Consider the following 18,337-nt stretch of genomic DNA (forward strand, 5'->3'; position numbering starts at 1 on the left):
TTACTAACCCTATAGTGAAATTAAGAATTATAAAGCTCAATCATTTAGTTGCATATTGTGTACTGTTTGTTATTTCATGGCACTGATTTGTAACAGGGGAACACATCACACAGCATCCACCCAAACAGGATTTTTTAAGTTTGGCCAGGCTGGAGGCTGTCTCCTCCTAGGTTAATGCAGCTGGCCGAACCAGAGGGTTACAGGTATTATTGGGCTTGTCAGTGCTTAGCTTGATAGAGTTGAGTATCTGTGACAAAATACCCCAATAATTTTCATTTTAATACCCAAGTTTGTGTATTTCTGAATATCCCAACTCCTACAGAATTTATCAAGACCCATTGCGGAAGCCTACATTTTATGAGTTTAAGTATCAACATCACTCATCCACTTTTCTGTCTGGCAAGGAGCATATATTTCATATATCCACCCTACAGGCAAAGTATAATTTCTCTTCAAGCCTCGCTATTTATCCAAAGAGACATCTTTGTCATGGAGCATTATCTGCCCATTCCCTAAACCACCCTCCCCACCCCCCCAAGTCTAATGCCATGGACCAAGCTACTCCCTTCTTAAAACAGACCCCTGCATTGTTTCATCAGTTTTCCCACCGAGGCTCCCTGGTTATTAAGTACCCTTCATCCCTGTTCCCAGTCCCTTTTACAAGTTGTATAGGACCACAAATCCATTTGATAGCGTAATTATAGATCCCTCACAAGTTGAAGTTATGAATGGGGAAAAATATGATAGAATTCACACTGCAGTTTGAGAGAGAGAAGCTAAAGTCAGATGTATCAGTACTACAGTGGAGTAAAGGGAATTACAGAGGCATGAGAGAGGAGCTGGCCAAAGCTGAGTGGAAGGGGACTCCAGTAGGGATGACAGCAGTGCAGCAATGGCTGGAGTTTCTGGGAGCAATTCAGAAGGCGCAGGATAGATACATTCCAAAGGAGTAGTATTCTAAAGGCAGGATAATGGCTAACAAGTGAAGTCAAAGCCAACATAAAAGCAAAAGAGAGGGCATATAATAGAACAAAAATTGATGGGAAGTTAGAGGATTGCAAAACTTTTAAAAATCAACAGAAGCCATAAAGGGAGAAAAGATAAAGGCAACCTAGCCAAGGAGCATTCCAAAAGCTTTTTCTCAAGATATATAAAAAGTATAATAGAGGAGAGAGTGGATATTAGACAGCTGGAAAATGATGCTGGAGAGGTAATAACGAGGGACAAGGAAATGGCGGATGAACTGAATAAGTATTTTGCATATGTCTTCATTGTGGAAGATACTAGCCGGAGGTTCAAGAGTACTGGGGGGCAGAAGTGACTGCAGTTGCCATTACTAGGGAGAGGGTGCTAGGAAAACTGAAAGGTCTGAAGGTAGATAAGTCACCTGGACCAGATGGACTATTCCCCAGGATTCTGACGTACCCTGAGGAGGTTGTGGAGGCATTTGTAATGATCTTATAAAAATCAGCACATTCTGGAATGGTTCCAGGGTACTAGAAAATTGCAAGTGTCACTCCGCTCTTCAAGAAGGGAGGAAGGCAGCAGAAAGGAAATTATAGGCTAATTAGCCTGATCTCAGTAGTTGGGAAGATGTTGGAGTTAATTGTTAAGGATGTGGTTTCGGGTTATTTGGAGGCACATGATAAAATTGGCCAAAGTCAGCATGGTTTTCTTAAGGGAAAATCTTGCCTGACAAATTTGTTAGAATTCTTTCAGTAAATAATAATCAGGATAGACAAAGGAGAATCGGTGGATGTTGTATACAGTACTTGGATTTTCAGAAAGCCTTTAACAAGGTGCCACACTTGAGGCTGCTTAACAAGTTAAGAGCTCATGGTATTGCATGAAAGACACTAGCATGGATAAAGGATTGACTGATTTACAGGAGGCAAAGAGTTACAATAAAGTGAGCTTTTTCTTATTGGCTGCCAGTGACGAGTGGTGATCTGCAGGGGTCAGCGTTGGAACTGATTCTTTTCACATTCATGTCAAGTTTGCGGACAATGTGAAGTAGGCAGAGATACAGGGAGTATTGAGGAAGCAGGGAAACTATAGGAGAACTTGGACAGATTAGGAGGATGGGCAAAGAAGTGGCAAGTAGAATAGTGCTGGGAAGTGTATGGTCATGCACGTTGGTAGAAGGAATAAAAGCATAGGCTATTTTCTAAATGTGGAGAAAATTCAAAAATCCAAGGTGCAAAGGGACTTGGGAGTCCTTGTGCAGGATTCCCTGAAGGTTAGTTTGCAGGCTGAGTTGGTGGTGAGGAGGGCAAATGCGATGCTAACATTCATTTTGAGACGACTAGAATATAAAAGCAAGGATGTAACGCTGAGGATATATAAGGTATTGGTGAGACCCCATTTGGAGTATCGTGAGCAGTTTTGGGTTCCTTATTTAAGAAAGGATGTGCTGACGTTGGAAAGGGTTCAGCGGAGTTTCACAGAATGATTCTAGGAATGAAAGGCTTGTCAGTATGAGGAGCAATTGATGACTCTAGCCTTTACTCATTGGAAATTAGAAGAATTAAGGAGGAATCTCATTGAAACATATCGATTGTTGTAAAGCCTAGATAGAGTGGATGTGGAAAGGGGTTTCCTATGGTGGGGGATGGCTAAGACCGGAGGGCAGAGCCTCAGAATAAACCAGGGTTTCCCAACGTTTTTTATACCATTGATCCCTACCATTAACCAAGGAGTCAATCGACCCCAAGGTGGAAACCCTGTAATTGAGGAACATCCATTTAGAACAGAGATTAGGATGAATTTTGTTTAGCCAGAGGGTAGTGAATTTGTGGAATCTGTTGCCACAGGTGACTGTGGAGGCCAGGTCATTGGGTGTATTTAAGGCAGGCATTGATAGGTTCTTGACTAGTCAGGGTGTGAAAGGTTACAGGGAGAAGGCACGAGTATTCGGTTGAGGGGGAAATGGATCAGCCATGATGAAATGACAGAGTAGACTCAATGGGCCGAATGGCCTAGATCTGCTCCGATGTCTCATGGTCTGAAATCACTCTGAGGAACAGTAATTCAACTCGTTTTGGTTACCAGCAGCTCAATCAAAGACCCCTTTGACCCTTCAGCTGACCAAAATAAAACCTGTGAAACTTCTCAAGTCAGGTCACTTTCTACTGCCTCAAAGGATAAGTCCCCATTCACAGCAAAATAAAACCCTGAACACAAAATGTAAAGCTCTACTATTAGGGTGATCAAGGTTTCTTAAACTAGGAAGTGGGACTGGCAAATAACACAAGTATCTGTCTAGTGGATATTATTCTCGACAGGTGCAGAACTCTATCAACTTATTAAGCAGAAAACCTGAATTTCTGAAGACAGAACATCTCCAAATCTTAAAATAGTATCTTTTTGTATAGTAGCTAAAAGTTAACCCCCAAAATATCAACTAGTAAGAGGGGGGTTAGTTCCATCTCAGTAGAAAGTAAATACAAAGGATCCACATTAACTCCCAGAAATACAATGCAACTTAATGCCGAAACATTTGCCTTATTTTGCCTTGCCCCCGCCGAACTCCTCTCATTTCTAACCCTCCTGATGCGATTCCATCATTAATTGATTTTATATTCCGGAATTATGTCCCGGTCTCCTACCTTCTACCCCCATTTCCCCCTCCCCCTCCACCTCCACCGACCTCTCAGCTTGCATTCACAATCGTTGCAAACGTCGCGGTAATAAATCCGCTCACCGACCTGTGGCTGGAGAGTCGACGCCGAAACTGATTTACGCAGCTGACAAACTAACATCAAACTGGATGAAAGTTGAGCGAGTAAAAAAGAAAGTACGCTGAATGGAGCGCAGTCTTTTTTTATGGGGGGGGGGGGGGGGGAAGCTCCCTCGTTTCACCGGAGACTGATCCGAACTAAAGCTGCCACCTAGTGCAAAGCCCACGCCTCCCAAAGGTTCAAATTCACGGAACCCTCCAAGAGGAGGTGGAGACTGCCGACGGTACAAAACAGAACGCAGCTGAACTCCGGAGGTGTCAGATACATCACATCGACTGTGGGCATGAGAGCTCTGGATCGTGGCTGGGCAGCTTCGAACAGCACAAACACCATTTCAGGCGGACAGTTTGTCTCTGCAACGCTCTGAGTACACCTGCAGCCACTTTCAGTTACCTTCAAATCTCCAAGGCAATGAACACGTAAACACACCCAGATCCTATCCGTCCTTTTTGTCTTCCAAGTGGATTTTGCCCTGTCCGCCTGCTTAGAGTAGGCAGAGAGCCCGTTATGTATATCAAGTGCTGGGTAGTTCTTGGTTCCCCAGACCACTCAGTGTAAGACAAGGCAAGCTTGCTAAACGTGCAGCTTCCACCAGTTCTACAAATGAGCCCTCACTTTCGGTGGATGGATAAAAAAGTAAGTTTGGGACTCACCGTGAATGCAACTGGGTAATTAACAATGGCAAACAATAACCATATAACCATATAACAATCACAGCACGGAAACAAGCCATTCCGGCCCTCCTAGTCCATGCCGAACTCTTAATCTCACCTAGTCCCACCTACCCGCACTCAGCCCATAACCCTCCACTCCTTTCCTGTCCATATACCTATCCAATTTTACCTTAAATGACACAACTGAACTGGCCTCTACTACTTCTACAGGAAGCTCATTCCACATAGGCGGCAGATAATTTAAAATAACAGACAAAAGTGCTGGGGGAGCTCATCAGATGAGGCATCATCTATGCAGAAGAACAAACAGTCAACATTTTGAGCTGGACTAGAAAGGAAGGAGGTGAGGGGTGGGAAGAAGCCAGAATAAGAAGGTGGCAGGAGGGGAAGGAGTAGGAGCTGGCAGGTGATAGGTGGTCGGGTAAGGGGGGCAGGTAGGTGGCTGTGAGGTGATAGGTGGAAAAGCCCCCCTCTTTTAAATTTAAAACAATACTTTGCGCCAACCTTCACTGTAAAGGACAGTGCAAATGAAGCAAACAGGTAGGCCTCAAATAGAAAAGAACTTTTTAACAGCCGTGATCATGAAGAGCAAGGTACAGGCAGTCCCTGGTAGTGTGAGGATTCCTAACATAAAGCAGAGGACTGTCTGTAAGCTGGTGTTTCTATAACTTTTGCTATATCATATCCCATACACTTTATATAATCCCTTCATTTCATTGAATAATCACCCTAACATTCTATAAGCATCCGTTAGTCTCGAGAGACCATGGATTTGCGCCTTGGAAAGTTTCCAGGGTGCAGGCCTGGCCAGGGTTGTATGGGAGACCGGCAGTTGCCCATGCTGCAAGTCTCCCCTCTCCACGCCACCGATGTTGTCCAAGGGAAGGGCAAGGGCCGATACAGCTTGGCACCGGTGTCGTCGCAGAGCAATGTGTGGTTAAGTGCTTTGCTCAAGGACACAACACGCTGCTGCCTCAGCTGAGGCTCGAACTAGCGACCTTCAGATCACTAGACCGACGCATTAACCACTTGGCCACGTGCCAACACACCCTAACATTATTCATAATTAAATTAATAGAATCTGTATTACATACAGTCATTAATGACTACTGTGAAACATTTTTTTGTTATTACTATTATTACCAGCTTCAAAATTGTTTTATAAGTGTATAGGAGAGTGTATGTAAAGTCAGATTTGCATAACCTGGGGAGCCCCTGTATTGGAAAAACACAGTAATGGGGATTAAAGGCAGACAAGCTGGCCAGAAACTAATGAACTGCAACAGAATCATGTGGACAAGTTTGCTGGGAGTTTTCAAAGATAAAATAGGTAGTTAAGGGTGGGGGACCTATAACTGCAGAGATGTGGATTTCCAGAAGGCATCTGATAATGTGCCACATAAAAATGTGCGCAGGTCAGGCGCTCACAGTATTGGGGAAGTTACAAGGATTCAGGACTGATTATCACATAGAAAGCAGAGTTGAAATAAATTGTCTTTATTAGACTGCAAAGATATAATTGGTGTCAAAATGTTGGCTCTTAATATACTATTTATATTAATGACATAGAGGAAAGCAAAATGCAAGATAATTGAGTTAGGTAGCAGCAGATAAAATAGGCAGGAGGAAATACTCGACTCTGCAGCAAAGTACAGGCAAATTGAAAGAATAGGCAAGAACTTGTCAAACACAGGGAAGTGTGAGATCATGCACATCAGCAAGAGGAAACAAAATACTGACTGTTAATTACATTGGGTGATGAGTGGAGCTCGGAGGATCTGGAAATTCTTGCTCGTCAAAAACAAAAAGTTAGCATGCAGGTGTAGCAAGTAATCAAGAAGGCAAATAACATTGACCTTTTTTGTTATGTGGTTGGAGTTTAAAAATAGAGAAGTATTGTTAGAATTGTAGAGGTTGTTGCCAAGGCTACAAGAGGAATACTGCATGCAGTTTTAATCCCTTAGTTCAGAAAGGATATATTGGCATTGAAGTCAGTCCAGAAGCGATTCACACAGCTAATCGCTTGGATGAGACATTCTCCTATTATGAGCAGCTAAGAATATTAGGCCTGTTTTCTTTGAAGAGTGAGGCCTCTGTTTATTGAATCATGTAAAAGATATCTAAAGATGAAAAAAAAGGGAATAAGAGGGTAGATGAAAAAGGATCAAGTGCTTTCCCAGCGTATGTGATGAATAAACTCTTCTCCGGCTTCCAGCCGGGTACAGGTATCGATTATATTTGACGTTTCAATGAAAAACTCTGCCATCTTCTTCAAGAGCGATACCAACATGAGCCATCATCCCTGAAGAAGATGGCAGAGTTTGTCATTAAAGCGTTGGGTATAATTGATACCTGTAGCCGACTGGAAGCACGATAAGAGTTTAAGAGGTTAGATGTTGAAATCCTTCCAATATTGTTTATGGGGACAATTACTTAAAATTGAAGCATGTAGGGATTTCCTCACAGGCATTATGAATCTCTGGAATTTCCTAGCACAAAGGGTTGTTGTAGAGGATAGATTGCTGAGAGCATTTAAAAAGGAAGTGGATAATCTTTTGAAGTTTTGGGGTATTGAGAAATCTGGGGCCCTCTGCAGAGAAGGAATTGAGGCCTGGTATAGATTAACCATGATTATCTTCAATGGTAGGGCAGGCTTGAGATGCCAGATCGCCTTCTGCTCCTATTTCCTTCTGTCCATCATGAACAGTTATGACCAATCATGATGAAGGATGTTGACCTAAAACATCGGAATTGAAATCAGGTGTCTTATCACTAACAACCATTGTGAAATGTGTTGGCTTGTGGCAGCAATACTGTGCACTGAATAAGGAATTACTATAAGTTACAAAAAGAAATATATAAAAATAAATAAGTAATGCAAAAAGAGAACAAAATAGTGAGGTAGATTTCATGAGTACACGGACCATTCGGAAATATTCGCACTCCTGTACTTCTTCCCTGATGGTAGTAATGAGGAGAGGGCACGTCCTGGGTAGTGTGGTCCTTAATGATCGATGCTGCCTCTTTGAGGAAATGCTTTTTGAAGATGTCCTCGATGGTGGGGAGGTTAATGCCCATGGTGCAGCTTGCTGGGTTTACAACCCTCTGTAGCTATTTCTGATTGTGTGCAATGGCTCCTCCATACCAGACTGTGATGCAGTCAATTAGAATGCTCTCCACAGTACTTCTGAGAAATTTACTAGAATCTTTGGTGACATACTAAATGTCCTCAAACTCCTCATGAAATATAGGCACTGGCATGCCTTCTTTTTAAATGTTGGGCCCAGGATAAATCGACAGAGATGTTGACGCTCAGGATCTTGAAGCAGTTCAACCTTTCCACTGCTGACTGTCCCCTTGATGAGGAGTGGTGTGTGTTCCCTCGGCTTCCCCTTCCTGAAGTCCACAATCAATTCCTTGATTGTTGTTACGACACTACTCAATCAGCTGATCTGTCTCACTCCTGTATGCCTCCTTTTCAGTACCTGAGATTCTGCTGACCACAGTTGTATCATCAATGAATTTACGGAGATTGCATTTGAGCTGTGCTCATCAACTGTTCGTTTCCCTCCAGAAGCAGAATCAGTAACATCAAAGTGCCACGATGTGAAATGTGTTGTTTTGTGGCAGCAGTGCAGTGCAAGGACATAAAGTTACCGTAAATTAGAAAATAGATTTAGTAGTGCAAAAATACGGCATAACGAAGTTGTGTTCATGTGTCCATGGACAGTTCAGAAATCCATTGACAGAGGAGAAGAATCTGTCCCTAAATCATTGGTCTTCAGTCACAATTCATTGGGTGCCTCCTCCCCACTAATAGTTACAAAAAAGAGAATGTGGCCTGGATGGTTAGGGTCCTTAATGATGGACCCTACAACGCTTTCTTGAGGCAGTGCCTCTTGAAGGTACTGCCTGAACTGCTGAGGTCCTCCAACACTTTATCCGTGTTTATCTCCAAATTTCCAGCATCTGCAAAATCTCTTGTGTTTCCATGAACAGTTATGATCAGGGTTAACAATCTGCTGGAGGAACTCGGGCGGCATCAGGTGAGCGGAAGGAAAGGAACTGTCGACATTTTGAGTCAAAACCTTTCATCAGGTCCTGAGTTCCTCCAGCAGATTGTTTGGAGTTCTAGATCTCAGTAGCTGCAGTTTCAATGTTTAGAATTAGTTCCCTACGTAACAACAGTGTTATCTAATTTGAAGATTTGGGTTGCTCCTTAAACCCCTAAGATTTCACCAACATCACATTCTTTCTAATTTGAGCTGCCTCTGCTCTGGTTGCAGTTTAGCCAGTGACGAATGGCAATGGCTCTTGGACAAGAGGGAATAAAGCATTGTACACAACAAGGCTAGTCAGTGAAGAGATGATCACACTGCTCTTAAAAACTTCTATACGACCTCAACAGTTATGCCAAAACCATAGGTTACCTCTCAGAGAACACTGACTGGAGTGGAGACAGAGAAGGAGGCATATGTCCGTGTCCTAATCCAGTTAGGTGTGTGTTCCCTACCATCTTGCTATAGCTCCTGTCTAAGGGAACAGCAACATATGAATAGACTGATGTCCTCGTGAATCAGGTAGGTGCCAACTCTCAGCAGGTTGCTACACAGCAGATCAAAGACCCAGTGATGCTAAGAGAAGCTCATTCTCCTCAGAAACAAAGAGGTACAGCATGTGAGCACTTTGAGAGGAACTGCGTAGTGCAGGTTACTGCTACTGTTCTGTGGGAGCAGAGAGATGCCTCATGTGAGGGGGATCAGGAGACCTGAAAGAGCAAGTGAGAGATTGTCAGTTCCATGCAGGGTGAGAGGCATGTGCTCCTCGCAGCCCTCTTCACCTGGAGCTGTCTCCAAGGAGAGAAATGGGGAGTAGGGACCAAATGCCTCTGTTCAGGGTCTGTCAATCAGCCTGGCTGTGTCCTGGAGGGTGAAGCAACTGGGTTGGGATCTGGGCACCATCCAATCATTGCGGAGTTGTCTCCCGCTTCTTTGGAAAGGTCACCGGAGTTCAGCTTCTGCGCATTTTCGTCACTTTTGATGTGAGCCCCATTCACCTGGCATTACAAACTCTCTTACTGTTGTAGCATTCAATCATGACCGCCCCTTCCACTGGGCATAGCCGGTGATCCAAGCTGTGTGCTCAAGTACAGGGCATCTGGATCTGTCAGCCACATCAGCTGTGGGGCTTCTGAGAGACAGGGAGTGATCTTCCGGTAGCCGGACTACACCACCCAGGACACTGTAATGAGTTACCTGCGGTTTTAAATTTCAGACACATTATTCAAACATCGGTCTATATATTTATTTTTTATTTCGAGATACAACATGGTACCAGACCTTTCCAGCCCAGGGAGCCCGCACAGTCCAATTACACCCATGTGACTAATTAACCTACGAGCCCCCATATGTCTTTGGAATGTGGGAGGACTCCCACTCGATCTCGGGGAGTGCGTACAAATTCCTTACAGACAGCGCTGGGAACTAAACCCTGGGTTGCCGGCGCAGTAAAGCATTACGCTAACCGTTACGTTACTATGCTGTGCACACACACACACACACACACACACACACACACACACACACACACACACACACACACACACACACACACACACACACACACACACACACACACACACACACACACACACACACACACACACACACACACACACACACACAGGAACCCAGCAGGCCAGGCAGCATCAGAGTCTAATTCGACATTTTGGGCCGAGACCCTTCGTCAGGACTGGGAAAAAGATATGAGGAGTCAGAGTAAGGAGGTGGAGGGAGGGGAGGAAGAAACACAAGATGAAAGGTGAAACCGGGAGGTGGGGTGGAGGGAAGAAGTAAAGAGCTGGGAGGTTGATTGGTGAAAGAGATACAGGGCTGGAGAAGGGGAATCTGATAGGAGAGTTCAGAAGGCTATGGAAGAAAGAAAAGGGGGAGGAACACCAGAGGGAGGTGACGGGCAGGCAAGGAGATAAGGTGAGAGAGGGAAATGGGGAGTGGTGAAGGAGAGGTGGGGGCGCATTACCGGAAGTTTGAGAAATTGATGTTCATGTTATCAGGTTGGAGGCTACCCAGACGGAATATAAGGTGTTGTTCCTCCAACCTGAGTGTGGCCTCATCACGACAGTAGAGGAGGCCATGGACTGACCTGTCGGAATGGGAGTGGGACGTGGAATTAAAATGGGAGGCCTCTGGGAGATCCTGCTTCTTCTGGCGGACAGAGCGAGGTGCTCAGCGAAGCGGTCTCCCAATCTACGTCGGGTCTCACTGATGTACAGGAGGTCATATTGGGAGCACCGAACACAGCAAATGACTCCAATAGACTCACAGGTGAAGAACTGTTCCAGGCCCTGAATGGTAGTGAGGGAGGAGGTGTAGCACTTGTTCTGTTTGCGGGGATAAGTGGCAGGAAGAAGACCAGTGGGGAGGAGAGAATGGACAAAGGAATCGCATCAGGGGTGCAGAAAGCTGAAAGTGGGGGAGAGCAAAAGATGTCGTTGGTTGTGGGATCCTGTTGGAGATGGCAGAAGTTACGGAGAATTATGTGCTGGTGTGGTGGTAGGTGGAGACAAACGGAATCCTATCCCTGGTAGGGTGGTGTGAGGATGGGGTTAGAGCAGATGTGCTTGGAATGGAAGAGATGCGGTTGAGGTCAGCGTTGATGGTGGAGGAAGGGAAGCCCCTTTCTTTGAAGAAGGAGGCGATCTCCTTCGTTCATGAGAGCAGATGTGGTGAAGGCGGAGGAGTTGAGAGAAGAGAATGGCATTTTTACAAGTAACGTGGCGGGAAGAGGTGTAGTCCAGGAAGCTGTGAGAGTTAGTGGGTTTATAATAGACAGCAGTGATTAAGCTGAGAGAGGGAGGCGTTGGAAATGGACCAGGTAAATTTGAGGGCAGGGTGGAAGTTGGAGGCAAAGTTGATGAAGTCAACGAGCTCCGCAGGGGTGCAGGAAGCAGCAACAATGCAGTCGTCAGTGTAATGTAGAACAAGTTGGGGAGTGACACCAGTGTGAGCTTGGAACATAGACTGTTCCCCGTAACCGACAAAAAGGCAGACATAGCTGGGACCCATGCAAGCGCCCAAGGCTACACCTTTTGTTTGACGGAAGTGGGAGGAGACGAAGGAGAAATTATTGAGAGTCTTTCTCCTACTCTGATGTCTCCTGTCCTCTTCAACTCGTTCGTTTTGCTTACTTGTCTCAACATTTCTTCTAAATCCAGGTGTCAATTTTTGTCTGAGTACAGTCTCGTGAGCTGCCTTTTGTTATTTTGGAGGCATTGCAGATTTTGTTAGCAGTTCTTATACAAGCCAGCAGATGGCAGGCTTGCCCACCTAAAAAGCGTCATCATTGCTAGCATATGGCAATACATAAAGATTAAAGATTAGCTTTATTTGCCACATGTACATCAAAACATCAGAACATACAGTTCAGAGAAATGCATCATTTTGCATCAACGACCAACGCTGTGAGGATTGTGCCAGAGGCAGCCCACAAGTGTCACCACTCTTCTGGCGCCAACTACAAGCTCACAATTTATTAACCCTAACCCATATATCTTTGGAATGTGGGAGGAGCCAAAGCACCATGTTCCACCTATGCAGCAACAGGGAGAACATTTAAACTCCTTACAGACAGCAGTGGGAAATGAACCCGCGCTGTAAAACAATTACATTGCTGTGGCATCCCATTAGATAAAGTAGTTATGGGTTTATGGACAGAAACCATGACAACATGTCATAAAATTAGAGTCTTTGGCTCTTCTCCCTGTTGGGGTGGGGCCATGCCCATAATTATTGTATTGCTGGGCAGACAGGTCGTTACTGTGTCCCTGAACCTGTTAGAGGCTTGTGTCCTCATGAGGGACAGGGCTCCTGTGTGTGCTCGGAGTTTCTGGAAGGGAAAGTTTGTTGAACATTTGGTGAGAGAACTTTAGAATCAATTTATTCCAGCAACATGACAGTTGCATAACACACAGAAATCAAAGCAGACAGACAGACAACCTAGAACAGAGGAGATCAGATTAAATAGTTGACAGCAGTGTACCTGCAAGTCTGGCATAATTTCTTCCGGTTGTCCTCCTTATTATAATTAAGGCTGGCAGTTGGAGAACCTTCCACAAATTAACAGAGACAGTCTAGGGCTGTATGTCTACTGTTACACTAAGGTATTGTAGCATCTCAGACTTGAGTAAAAGCATTTCACCACAGAATAAGGAATTTGGATTTTTTGCCAGAACCTCTGCACCTCCAAAAATTTGATTACCAGATCACTGTAAATGTAAAGATCTCTAGTTGAGGGTTATGGGGAGCTGGCAAGAGATAAGGTCTATGGCTGATCAGCCACAAATTGTATTTAACTGTGGGGTGGACTTGAGTGGGTCAGTAGCCTGCTCCTGCTCCTATCTGCTTGTGTTCCTATGTAGTCGGCAGAGGAGACACCGGCTGCAAGACAGGATGTGGAGCCAGGGAAGAAGCAGGCGGGGTGTCGAACTCAGGAAAGAACTGGGTTCCGGGAGAACGTTGGGGAAGATGTACGAGAAGGGCTGCGAGAAGCCCAGAATGAATATTGAGCAGGAGGCGGCAAAACCCATATTAGAGTTGTGCAATCTCCAATAAAAATTATGGGAAAAAGTATGCCAGTAAAAAAGATTTTCTTGAGCATTAGTATGCAACGATTACTATGTGTGGGATAGGTGTTAATTCATTTTGCCAGAGAATTCGGACAAAAGTAGGTGAACAAAGAGTGGAAGATTTATCAGGTACTTCAGCAACAGAACAGAGGAATGAAGACATCAGGCAGATGGTATGGGGAGCAAGCATCGAAATGTGGAAATGCAGGATAAACTTGAAATTAGAGGGGCTTAGTGAGTGCATTGGGACTAATTCAAGGTCATTTGTGTAGCCAAATGAAGGAAGGACAGGAAAAGTCTAATAATCAGAGTAACTAGCCAATGGGCTGGGACAGCCACTTCCTAAAGCTCCCCTCTCTATTGGTAGCAATGTGGCAGACACAATATTACCTTCTGGGGCAGAGAGGGAACGCAAGACATGTTAGATCATACGTTTGTTCCACTTGACCACTATCGGTACTCAGGGACCAGCTATGGACAGGGAAAGCAGCAATAATTAGAGGGCAGCAAGATTCTGTGAGAGCAGGATGGGGCCAGGTTGTGATGGGAGCAAGAGAATGGGGAAGAGAGAGAAGAACGTGAGTGCAGGGAAGGGAATCGAGGGACTGGAAAGCTTGATTCTAGGAAGGAACAGAGGAAAGTAAAACTGAGTGAGGGTGGAGGTGTACAAGGGAGTGTAAGTGATCTAAGTCTGTGTGTGAGTGTGATTAGAGTTTGGAGAGCATGCCTGTGCTAAGGCAGTGCAGCAGATCCTGGTCTCCAGTCACCTTGGACCTCCTTGCCATTGGACCAAAGGCCTTCAGAGCTGTAAAACTGGATAATAAAATGAAGCTTTGAGCCTTTGAACTTCACGCTGTCAACTTCATTTAGTAACTGGTTGCCAGCAACAGCCCTAGAGTAGAAATATTTACCCACCGGGATCCTCCACACTTCAGCACTGGGTGGGAGCAAGCCTTCCTACCAGGAAGTCGTGTTGCAGCTACGTAAGACATTGGTTAGGTTGTGTACAGTTCCAGTCACATATTACAGGAAGGACAGAGGCTTTGCAGAGGGTGCAGGAGTTTATCAGGATGCTGCCTGGATTAGTGGGTAATAGTTATAAAGAGACATCAGACAAACTTTGCAACACACACAAAGTGCTGGAGGAACTCAGCAGGCCAGGCAGCATCTATGGAAAAGAGTAAACAGTAGACGTTTCGGGCCAAAACCTTTCAGCAGGACTGGAGAAAAAAGCAATGAGAAGTAGACTTAAAAGGTGGGGGGAAGGGAAGAGAGAAACACAAGGTGATAGGTGAAACCAGGAGGCGGAGGGGTGAAGTAAAGAGCTGGAAAGTTGATTGGTGAAAGAGTTACAGGAAAGGGAAATCCGATAGGAGAGAACAGAAATCCATGGAAGAAAGAAAAGGGGTGAGGAGAACCAGAGGGAGGTGATGGGCAGGCAAGGAGATAAGGTGAGAGAGGGAAACGGGAATGGGGGATGGTGAAGGGGCGGGTCATTACCAGAAGTTCGACAAATGGACTCCACCATCATCAGACAAACGTTGGATTGTTTCCTCCACAACACTGGAAGCTGAGGGAAGACCTGATGGAAGTTTATAAAATTATGAGCAGCACGGTTAAGATAGAAAGTCAGAACATTTTGTCCCACACTAGAGGGAATATCTTCAGATTCAGAATCAGGTTTATTATCACCGGCATGTGACGTGAAATTTGTTAACTTAACAGCTGCAGTTCAATGAAATACACAATCTAGCAGAGAGAAATAAATGAAATAAAAATAATAATAATAATAAATTAGCAAATCAATTACAATGTACGCATATTGAATAGATTTAAAATGTGCAAAAAAACAGAAATACTACATATTTTTTTAAAAAGTGAAGTAGTGTCCAAGGGTTCAATGTCCATTTTGGAATCAGATGGCAGAGGGGAAGAAGCTGTTCCTGAATCACTGAGTGTGTGCTTTTAGGCTTCTGTACCTCCTACCTGATGGTAACAGTGAGAAAAGGGCATGCCCTGGGTGCTGGGGGTCCTTAATAATGGACGTTGCCTTTCTGAGACACTGCTCCCTGAAGGTGTCCTGGGTACTTTGTAGACTGGTACCCAAGACAGAGCTGACTAGATTTACAACCTTCTACAGCTTCTTTGAGGTAAATGGAGATGTGCAGGGATAGGTTTCTTTATATGGAGGCTGGTAGATGCCTGAAACACATTGGCAATGGAAGAAAAGACGATAGGAGCATTTAAAAGGTGTTTAGATAGGTCCGTACATGACTATGCAGGCAAAAAAGGGATTTGTTTTATTTGGCTTCATGCTTGGCACAGACATCATAGATCAAAGGGCCTGTTCCTGCACTAATCATACCAATACCCACCTTCCCATCTCTCAATAATTCTCTTCAATTTTGTTTCTGGATTGACTTACTCTTTCTGGGTCTTGCTCTCTTGTGACCAACAGAATTTCTTCTTTCCCAAGCTATACAGCTGGTTAATAGTCTATGTCCTAATTCTGTGCTGAATCATTGAATGGTCCTCTGCAGTGAAATGGGACTAAATTGGCCTTGGCAGCAGGACACGTTCAAAGGTCTGAAAATGGACAGACTGTGTTAGGTTTGTTTTCCTCAGCTGTTTCCATGACAACCCTGGGAGATGTTTTCAGCTCAGAATTGACAGTGAACAACTGCCAAGACCATTTACATCTGCAATTTTCACTATTTTTAAGCAGAGGAACATTTTATCAAAATGTTTCAACATGACAGGCAGATTAACTATTAATTTTACAAACTGCTTATTACTCTTCAATCTCTCTCTCTCTCTCTATATCCTCCTTTTATTTTATGTGCTACCTTGCATTACCTGATTCTGTGCCTGTCCCTTTCTTAACATAGTGCTCTGTCTCAGTATGGCATTTTGGAATGTCGGGTACAGCCACTCCATTTCCCTGCTTCAACGTTCAAAATAAATTTATTGTCAAAGTACAGACACTCAGTGGCCACTTTATAAGGTACATCTACTCGTTAATGCAAATATCTAATCAGTCAATCATGGCCCTGTAACTCAATTCATAAGAGCATGCAGACATGGTCAAGAGGTTCAGTTGTTGTTCAGACCAAACATCAGATGGGGAAGAAATGTGATCTAAATGACTTTGACCATGGAATGATTGTTGGTGCCAGACGGGGTGGTTTGAGTATCTCAGAAACTGCTGATCTCCAGGGATTTTCATGCATAGCAGTCTCTAGAGTTTACACAGAATGGTGCAAAAAAAAAAAACCCCAAAGAAACATCTAGTGAGTGGCAGTTCTGTAGGGCAAAAACACTTTATTAATAAGAGAGGTCAGAGGAGAATGGCCAGAGTGGTTCAAGCTGACAGGAAGGTGACTCAAGTAACCACTACAACAGCACTGTGAAGAACATCTCCGAACACACAACGTATTGCATCTTCAAGCGGATGGGCTACAGCAGCTGACGGCCATAAACGCACACTCAGTGATTAGGTACCTCCTTTCATAGATGTCACCATATACCACCCTGAGATTCATTTTCTTGCAGGCGTTTGCAGTACTACAGAATCATTGAAAAGCCACACGTAATCAAAGAGTGACAAGCATCCAATGTGCAAAAGACTAACTGTGCAAGTACAAAAATCAAATAGCAATAATAAATAAATAAATAAATCTTACTGAGAGCGAGAGGTGTAGAGTACTTGAAAGTGAGACGGCAAGTTGTGTTCAGTGATCAGCTCAGTGTTGAGATGAGTTATCCACGCTGGTACAGGAGTCTGATGGCTGAAGGATACTAACTGCTCCTGAACCTGGTGACGTGCTTCCTAAGGCTCCCGTACCTCCTCTCTGACGGCAGCAGTGAGGAGAGAGCGTGGCCGGGTTAGTGGGGTCCTTGATGGTGGATGCCGCTTTCTTGTGACAGCGCTCCTTGTAGATGTGCTCAACGATCTTGTAAATGTCCTCAGTAAAGGGGGGGCTTTTCCTGTGATGGACTGGGCTGTATCCACCAATCTTGTAGACTTTTCCATTCATGGACATTGGTGTTTCCATACCAGTCCGGATACTCTCTGAAGTTTGTCAAAGTTTTAGGTGACACGCTGAATCCACACAAAGTTTTAACAAAATAAAGGCATTGCTGTGCAGTCCCAGGAAAGATCCTTACATTGGGACCAATCAGTTCCGCAGTATCAGCTCAGTTTTTCACTGTCTGACTAGCTGGGCATTAACTCAAAATATGTAAATCACAGGCTTTGTACTCTTCCGTTTGTATTCTGTCATTGAAACAGTCCTTATTAACCTATAAACCAGATAACTTCATCAGCATCTTATCACCATGGCAACACTGGCTTCATCATACTAGAGATATTTCTTTTCCCCTATCAATCATTCCATCACCCTGTCTGCAATTTAAAACTTAATCATTTTCTTTCCTTTCTGGTGCTAATGAAGAGTCTTTGATCTGAAACATTAACTGTTTCTCTTTCAACATTTGCTGGGTGTTTCCAACAAGGCGACATTTCCTGTTGGTTCAGATTTCTGGCATCCATGTTCCTTGCTCCTTATTTCCTTATTTTTATCCACTTTTTCGGTCTTCCATCTTACCCATTTTGTCTCCCGCTGTATCTTACCCAGTCACACTCTCTTTAGCTCCCAGATCTTCTCTCTCCCCCATTAATCCTTTGTCCCTGTATTTCTGCTTTCTTTTGCTCTCCCAGTTTCCCTATCTGTACCTACAGATTTTTCTGTAACCCTTACTCGTCTCTCTCACTCATTCTCTCTGATGCCTCTCTTACCCCAGTCTCTCCCTGAATCTCTCCACCTTTCTCTTCTGTTCTCTCCCTCATCCTCTCCTTTTTTGGGATTTATTTCTCCCTCTCTATCTAATTTTCTCACACATTTTTCTTTTGTTCTGTCTTTCTATCCTTTTCTTGCTTTCTCTGTCTCTCTGTCCCACATTTTTTTCCTCTCCACCACTGATTCACTTTTCTCCCTTCACTTTCTGTCTCCACCCTTCTCTCTCGTGCAATCTACCACACCCACTCCCTTTCTCCTTCTCTGTTGTGTGAACTCTACCACACCCACTCCCTTTCTCCTGCTCTCTCGTGCAATCTCTACCACACTCACTCCCTTTCTTCTCTCTCGTGCAATCTCTACCACACTCACTCCTTTCTCCTGCTCTCTCGTGCAATCTCTACCACACTCACTCCTTTCTCCTGCTCTCTCGTGCAATCTCTACCACACTCACTCCCTTTCTTCTCTCTCGTGCAATCTCTA

The 18,337-nt window shown here is 44.3% G+C and overlaps 1 protein-coding gene and 1 long non-coding RNA gene across 3 annotated transcripts in view; one reads left to right on the forward strand and one right to left on the reverse strand.

Annotated features, from left to right (window-relative positions):
• cers4a (ceramide synthase 4a) overlaps positions 1-3,830 on the reverse strand; it is an 84,032-nt gene extending 80,202 nt beyond the window's left edge. Inside the window, exon 1 of one of the 2 annotated variants that reach the window (XM_073068621.1) lies at positions 3,708-3,830. Coding sequence is in view for 1 of the 2 variants with exons in the window: in XM_073068620.1 (XP_072924721.1) it covers positions 3,650-3,663 (14 nt within the window). In the remaining variant the exon portion in view is untranslated. Of the gene's footprint in view, positions 1-3,649 lie in introns of both variants that reach the window. The other variant, XM_073068620.1, reaches the window with a different exon arrangement.
• LOC140739938 (uncharacterized) overlaps positions 1-18,337 on the forward strand; it is a 369,849-nt gene that overhangs the window by 293,855 nt on the left and 57,657 nt on the right. The gene's annotated exons all lie outside the window — the stretch shown is intronic.

This window comes from Hemitrygon akajei, chromosome 16 (assembly GCF_048418815.1).
Source record: "Hemitrygon akajei chromosome 16, sHemAka1.3, whole genome shotgun sequence".
Lineage (NCBI taxonomy): Eukaryota > Metazoa > Chordata > Chondrichthyes > Myliobatiformes > Dasyatidae > Hemitrygon > Hemitrygon akajei.